This window comes from Coffea arabica, chromosome 9c (assembly GCF_036785885.1).
Source record: "Coffea arabica cultivar ET-39 chromosome 9c, Coffea Arabica ET-39 HiFi, whole genome shotgun sequence".
In the NCBI taxonomy this organism is placed as follows: domain Eukaryota; kingdom Viridiplantae; phylum Streptophyta; class Magnoliopsida; order Gentianales; family Rubiaceae; genus Coffea; species Coffea arabica.
Window position 1 is genome coordinate 5,276,953 of NC_092326.1, and position 7,651 is coordinate 5,284,603.

Genomic DNA, 7,651 nt, shown 5'->3' on the forward strand with positions numbered 1-7,651 from the left:
CAAATATGATAAATTGGTGGAAGGCAAAGTCCCCGCCAAAGCCTTAAAGGCTTGGTGGTAGCCACCAGCCTAAGGCTGATAGTTATCTAGAGTTACCGACTAGAATGTCTCAAAATGAGACTACTGCACCAAAGTCAAGATCTGATCTAGAGTATGTTACATATGAAAAGATTCTTTTTGGTCTACCTTAGTCTACGAAATATTTTAGTTACAGGCCCTGCCTAACTTAGGTTTCATATATTAATACGACTGCATAGGTATAAATGGTCAAAATCGCACTAGTATAGATCTCTTTAAAGGTCTAGCACATCATAGTACATTGCGTGCACACACAAGCAATACACATTAAGTACATATTTGAGACCACCCCAACTAAGAATGAGGCAAAAAGCACTAATAACAAGTTCTCATCAAAACCAGGTCTTAGGATATTTGATGGAGAAATAATTGAAAAGGAGTTGAATAGTAGCCCAAGAGTCTTCTATGTTAAATTCAAAGAGTGTACAAAATTGTACTATGTACTGCAGACTAGAGGTGTTGTTTGACTAATGAATAGCAAAAGTTGAATTGAATTGATGTAAAACTAATGAAGGCAGACCATTTTTTAGTTCAGCATTAGCATTTCCATTTAAGATATGCAATAGAATGAATGCTAGCCTCAAGAGCAAGATAATACAAAGATACAAATATACAAAGGTGAACACGTAAACAAATATATATAATGTTTCGTTTATTTGTAAGTATATCTATATATTTGTTTGGTTTCTTCATAATAAAAAAAAATAAAGAAACAATACAAATCAAATTTGACTTGGGGAAGGAGCAGAATTTGAAAATTTAAAACTAGAACCTTTTTTTTTTTGGGTTAAGTGGAAGGTTTTGAATTCAAAATCTCCTATTTACAATCTGTCCAATTTTACCATCCAACCCAACCTTTCTCCCAAAAACTAGAACATGATACTGGAGAAAGGGAAATTTTTGAAAAGAATGTAGTTTAATTAGCAAGATATTTCACAAGTGATTAATAGGTTCTGGATTCGGTTCTCTTTATTTATTTTTTTTTAAAAAAAAAAGAAGGAAAAGAAGAATGAGATTAACTAGCCAACAGCACATTTGGTTGTTTTCTGAGTTAGCTTGCAATTAGACCTTAAATTTCAATATGTTTGTTTCAATAATTGCTGATCATTCTACTAATTTTATTGCCTCATATTGAGCAAGTTAATAGAGACATATAGGTTTCTTGAAACACCAAAGTGATCGTTCCCTAAGCCTTAGACCAAAAAACAAAAAAAAATCTCATTACACATGTTCCTAAGCCTTAGTATGCATTTGGTGAGTGTTGTTTGATATTCAAATTCATGTTATTTACTTTCTCATTCAACCTCTCAAAGTAATATTAAAATTTTGAATGCACAAATTTGCAAATGATTCGGGATAAAGTAATTAACCATAGTCATGGAATATTAATAAGAAGGGCAAGATCATATACAAAAACATAATTTCTTGAAGACAATAAAAGAATTCTTTATGTAACCAAACAATTACTTAACGTTGAATGTCATTTTATATCATTTTTGATTGCATATTTAAATCATTTTGAGAAACCAGATTAAAGTACCAATATTGCCATCAATTCGTTAATAATTAACGAGTAATAAAACAGAATTTGTCGAAAATGTCAATAGCTTGACTAGTAATCATAGTACCCACTTACCATAATAGAATTGAATTTGTCGGAAATGTCAAGAGCTTGACCAATTTTTCATAGTCCCACTAATATTCCTCAATAGATGAAATAAATTTTTTTTTTTAAAAAAATATATATATATATATATATATATATATATATTACCAACGTTAACAAATAAGGGGAAAAAAGAAAAGAAATTTTTATTAACACGTGCGATGCACGTGAGTCCCATGACGTCGGCTCTCTATCAGCAGGACAAGGGGACCGAGCGGTGATAGGCAGCAGCTAACCACGGAGGATCTCCAACGTGCCAAGTCTCGTGTCGGCTACGGTCAAAAGACGGTGCCGAGTGGGGACACGTGTTAAGCCCATCCTATTCAAAATACCCGCTCATTATAGTCGTAGAGAATAAGATGGATTGGATTTAGCAAAGTTTGAAACATTGACTGGGCAATGTGAGAGGGAGAGATAAAGAGGACCTGTGACTGAACCCTTTATGTGCCCCACAGTCATCGTTGACTTTTGCCATTCCACAACATGCACCTTGAGAGCTCAACTATGACACATTGACATATTTTCTTCCAAAAATTTCTATTTTGATTAGGGTTTTAGGCGCTTGATAACTCATGCTTAAATACAAATAGGAGTAGTTTTTTTTTTTTTGGGTTGTCAATATTTTTGAAAAATAAAATTCAGTTAAATTGCAAATATGTATTTAAATCAATCTTCTATTTTACGCATATCTAGTCATCTGAAGTACTATAGTATTGTTTGAAAATTTTTACACGATCTTTTTATCAAATAACCTCCTATCCAAACACATTATTATTTTTTCGGTGGTATTTGGGGCTTGAATCAATTTACTAAATTCGCAAATGATGTTGTCACCGTTCATTTTTTTTTTTTTTTTTTGAGGTTTGTCACCGTTCAAGTTGTAATGCCAGAACTATTTTTTGTTCAAATATAGACATTTATGTATCCTCTCAAAGGTTGAAGGGTAGGCTTAGGATTTTTAAGAGAACGGAGTTGACATTTATAGAGAAGCTGCTTTGGCATTTATTTTTGAGCCGTGGTATTACTGCAAGCCTTTAGCTGACTTTAGCCTCTTAATTTGTTTTGGTAAAATTTCACCCTAAATAAAACTTTCTCGGTTATACTATTATTATTAATCCTTAAAAGGATGAGTAACTGAAAAAAAAAAAAAAGAAAAAGAAAGAAAAGCCCTTAATGGGACAAATAGTAACTTGATATTATAGTAAAATATCTTGATTTGCAGAAACCATTTAGAACAAAAGCCATAATTTAGGTTGCTTGAATATCAGTAGTGAGAACTCAACTAACCTGCCTAGTTAGTCAAATGACCTTTGTTAGGACTGAACTTGGATTAAACTAAAAGATGCCGCTTGTCTCCCTACTTGGAGAAATTAGCCAAACGCTTAAAAAGTCTCTCTTTTCAAGATATTAAGCTTAGTTCTGTCAGTTTAAGGTCATCAAGTGAAATTATATCTTAATCTTTTGGTAATCTATATTGTTAGAACATTTCGAATGCCAAAAAAAATGGTAAATAACACGTTTAGACAAAAATCAATCGCTCTAATTAAATTTTTGTTGTACGTCAAACAGCACTTAATCTTTTTCAAAATTTTGTTTCCGGCCGGAGATGATCTCAAATTGACTCTAAACTTGTCTGAATGCAAGAATACCTTTCCAGAGAATTGTGTCTCGATGATTACGTATAATAAGCTACTTTTGGCTCAAAAGTAGCTCCAAAAATTGAATTTTTATGCTGTAAATATGAAGAGGGAAATTAGAAGGAAAATGTGATGGCAAGTACTTCTTGTAGTGACAAAGACGCCACCACCTAAAATACTGATCTCAGCTTTTTTTTCAAACCTTCTTTACAAAGTGGGGTCGGCAGTTGTGTTTCAATCTCTCTCCAATGAAAGAAATTGTGAAAAAAAAAAACTCATCAAATCTTCTTGTCAAAGCTTAAATAAAGACACATTACCAAAGCTCTTGTCAAACCTGTCCTTCTTCTTCTTCTCTTCCTCTCTTCACTTACTTCTTCTTCATCATCTTTCACTTCAATTCTTGATTTCTTGGCCATGTCTGAAGATTTCAGAGATCTTTACTACCATCAACCCTATCAAGATGGCAGACATGGCAGCATAAACATGAGTGCTAATTTTCCTTTCCCTCATCACATGGCTTCATCCTCCTTGACTGATAATTCTTCAGTATTAAACAGTTCACACATGCTTGATCCCTCATACATGAGCTTCACTGACTGCTTGTTGGAAGGATCATCTGATCAGGGCACATTTGCCAGAGCTTTTGGCTTGTCGCCATCATCTTCTGAGGCATTTTCTCTAGTCAAAGATGAGCAAAAACCAGTTGTTATTGAGGCTGCAGGAGACCATCAAGCTTGTGCTAGTCATGAAACTCCAGTTACACCCAACTCTTCAATTTCCTCTTCTTCAACTGAGGCAGTCGGTGATGAAGATTCAAACAAGGGAAAGAAAGATAAGCAGTTGAAGGAAACACAGGAGGAAGATGCTCATAGCCCCAAGAAAGAGTAAGTTCATGAATTCCTTATTTTACTTTTGGTTCTACTCTATACTATTTAGAACACGGGTATTTTTTTTCTATTTCCTGTTGCTATTTGTTCAACTATTCAAAAAGTGTTTTTAGCAACATACTTAGGTCATAATCAGCATTTGATTTTGTTGTTGAATAATCTTCATGTTAGATGTTCATTATCAGCCATTATAGTCAACATTTGCATGTTCCCATGGTCATTTCCTTTGCCCCAAGACGAAAAATCCTTTTATATATGGAATCATTTGTTTTCTTCTTTTCCTTTTTCATATGTATATGGAATTGTTAGTTTCGTATGGGTGCAAAATTGATTTCATATAACAACAGGAACAAGCCTAAGAAGAAAGGGGAGAAGAAGGAAAGACAGCCGCGTTTTGCTTTCATGACAAAAAGTGAGGTAGATCATCTAGAAGATGGATATAGATGGAGAAAATATGGACAGAAGGCTGTCAAGAATAGCCCTTATCCAAGGTACTTTCATTTGTTAAAATCTCCAGTAATTTGACAAATTCATTAACACGGCAATTATTTGAAAATCATATACTTCACTTTCTGTTTTCTTCAACAATATTCTCCTCAAAATCATGCTCTCTTAGGATTGGTCTTTGGTTTCCTGCTCTTCTTAGCAAAGACTTGGCGCAGTATTTGTTGCCTAACAAGACGGAAACACTTAGTCTTTGCTTGTGAAATTCCAAGACGATGTTCACATTCATCTCCTTTACTAATCTATTGTATTTGTTGACTTCCTCAATTGTCTAAATGCACTATATTGCAAGTGTAAAATCTGCTTTAACAACAGGTGCTTGTCCATTCTTGTTCACATTGTCATTGTAGGAGTTACTATCGTTGCACAACACAAAAATGTCCGGTCAAGAAGCGCGTCGAAAGATCGTTTCAAGATCCAGCAATTGTGATCACAACATATGAAGGAACACACAATCACCATGTTCCAGCAACTCTAAGAGGAAATGTGGCCGGAATGTTGCCTCCTTCCATGCTAACACCGATGCCGTTAGGGGTACCAAATTTTCCACAAGAACTGATTGTTCAGATGCCTCAATTTTACAGCCAGGCTAGTGCCAATACTAGCTCTATGTATCAGCAAAATCTAACCCCACTTCAGCAGCTTCAGTTTCATGACTATGGGCTTCTTCAGGACATAGTTCCCTCTATGTTTTTTAAACAAGAGCCCTGAATGGTGAATCTAACCCCTCATTGATATCTTGTCTGTAGTTTATGGATGAAGGTCAATTTTTAATTTTCTTTTTTTTTTTATCCTTCTTTTTTTAACTTCATCGATTCGCCTAGTAACCGGGAGATTATGTGGAGATATGAAAAGCCCAGGTGAAGCATCCATCCATCAAATATCTTCACCATTAGTTTCAGATATTTTATGTACCTAGCTAGTGTTACTTTGCCTCTATGTAATGAATCAGTTTACTTGGTATTTAGATGCCGGCTTGTTTACATTCTTTTTTATGCTTATGTGACTTAATATATATGTTTGATGGAAACACTTGGTTTTGTTTGTTTTGAACAGATTTACTTGCATGTTTGTGTTTTTCTTCGGGCATGGATTTATTAAAAAAAAAAAAAAAAAAAAGAAAATCACTCATAACACATCAGTAACATGCAATAAAATCACTATCGAGATTGTTTAACTAAACAGCAATATTCTTTTCTTTTCTTATCTTTTCCCGTTTTCCCTTTTTCCCTAGTACTCAATGCAGGAACTGCACCACTCAAATTTAGCCCTTTACTCTAGCTCGCATAATATGCATTTCTCTATTTAGGTTTTTACAGCGCTATTACCATTAGAAAGTGCTGTTACCATTAGAACGTTTTATCGTACTATATATATACTGGAACAGTAAAATATATATGACTGGCCTAACACAAAAGAAAAACAGAACAAATATATTATTTGTGTGTCCATTTCCTTATTTTTCTGTGTTAAGACAGAAACTTCATTGATCAGCTCATAGCCAGTTGGATTAGGTATTATCTTGTGGATTTCTTGTGTGAATGATGTATCTTCAAGGATCCCGCTATTGGACCATAAATACAGTATACTTTCTGCATCTCCCTTCGTCAAAGTAGGCTCTAATCGATGTCAATCCGATGTAGTAAGGTGATGCAAGGTCAAGAAATATTTTCAACATCGAACTGATGGTATATTAGAACCTTTTGGTGCAGGAAATATCAGACAAATATAGCACGAAAGACAAGCCAGCTGACTATTTCACGTTTAATGTAGTATGGGATTTAGGGTTGCAAACGAATCGAACCGCTCGTGACCCGCTCTAGTCAAGCTCGAGTCGAGCTCGAGATGGCTCGAGTCAAAATCGAGCTCGAACTCAAGCTCAAAATATTAAGCTCAGCTCGCGATCTCGAGTATATATATATAATATTTTTTATTTTTTCATTTTAAATATATATATTTTTTATTTTAAGTGTATATATATATTTTTTTTATTTTCTTATTTTAATAGTAAAATTACATATATATCATTAATATTTTATTATTTATTAAGAAAAAAAATTATTTTATTTATTTTTTAAAAAATAAAATAATTATTTTTATTTTTTTCGAGCTCGATCTCGGCTCGAATTGATTCGAGTCGAGCTCGAGTTTTAAATTGCCGACTCGTCGAGATCGAGTTCAAGCTCGAGTTTGGTAAAATTTAGTCGAAACTCGGCTCGATTAGTCCAAAACTCGACTCGACTCGTCTCGTTTGCAGCCCGACTAAAGCAATGGATTCTGCTGCTGTTTAGATTATTTCTTTTGAAATAACTTTCAAGTTTTGTTCTATATAAATCTGAATGTACATTTTAAAAAAAAAACTAAAAGCTTAAAATTTGAACCTGTGAGGCGCCAAGTGGCTAAACCAGACGACTAACAAAATATGTTATTGTAACCTTTCCAACAAGAAACCATACATTCAATAAGATGGATAACGTTTTCAGCTAATGCAGATTTTACGGTCTCAAAAGAAAATCCCAAAAAAACAAAGAAAGAAAAAAATTGTAAAAGCCTGAAATTTTACTTAAATATATATTGGCCCCCAATAAGACAATCATGGCTCTCATTTCTGAATCTCTGTATGGATTGACTAATTGCTTCTTCAAACTATAAGCTTGCAAGTACTTTTCGGCTTTCTTTGTTTCGTTCCTATTCTTGTTTGTATTGTTTTTCGGTCAAGGCATTTTTCCGAGGCCAATGTGAACGTCCCCCAGCTTCCAAAAACAAAAAGACAGAATAACGTACGGGTGCTTTATATTCCCACAGCTACAAGCTGGATTCCAAACTCAAAATCATACAACCTCTATATCTATCACTTTCTAGTTATTCTTTTACATGTG

The 7,651-nt window shown here is 34.0% G+C and overlaps 1 protein-coding gene across 1 annotated transcript; it reads left to right on the forward strand.

The window, feature by feature from the left end:
* Positions 1–3,628: 3,628 nt before the first annotated feature.
* On the forward strand, positions 3,629–5,739 carry LOC140013969 (WRKY transcription factor 28-like). The gene is made up of 3 exons (XM_072064187.1): positions 3,629–4,265; positions 4,616–4,759; positions 5,123–5,739. The coding sequence occupies exons 1-3, from the start codon at positions 3,796–3,798 to the stop codon at positions 5,481–5,483; spliced, it is 975 nt and encodes a 324-aa protein (XP_071920288.1). The 5' UTR covers positions 3,629–3,795; the 3' UTR covers positions 5,484–5,739.
* The last annotated feature ends 1,912 nt before the right edge of the window (positions 5,740–7,651 follow it).

Excerpts from the sequence above, each read along its gene's own strand:
- LOC140013969 (XM_072064187.1), top strand. The coding sequence starts at position 3,796 with ATGTCTGAAGATTTCAGAGATCTTTACTACCATCAACCCTATCAAGAT. Across the intron at positions 4,266-4,615 it reads GCTCATAGCCCCAAGAAAGA|GAACAAGCCTAAGAAGAAAG; the intron begins GTAAGTTCATGA and ends ATATAACAACAG. Across the intron at positions 4,760-5,122 it reads AAGAATAGCCCTTATCCAAG|GAGTTACTATCGTTGCACAA; the intron begins GTACTTTCATTT and ends TTGTCATTGTAG.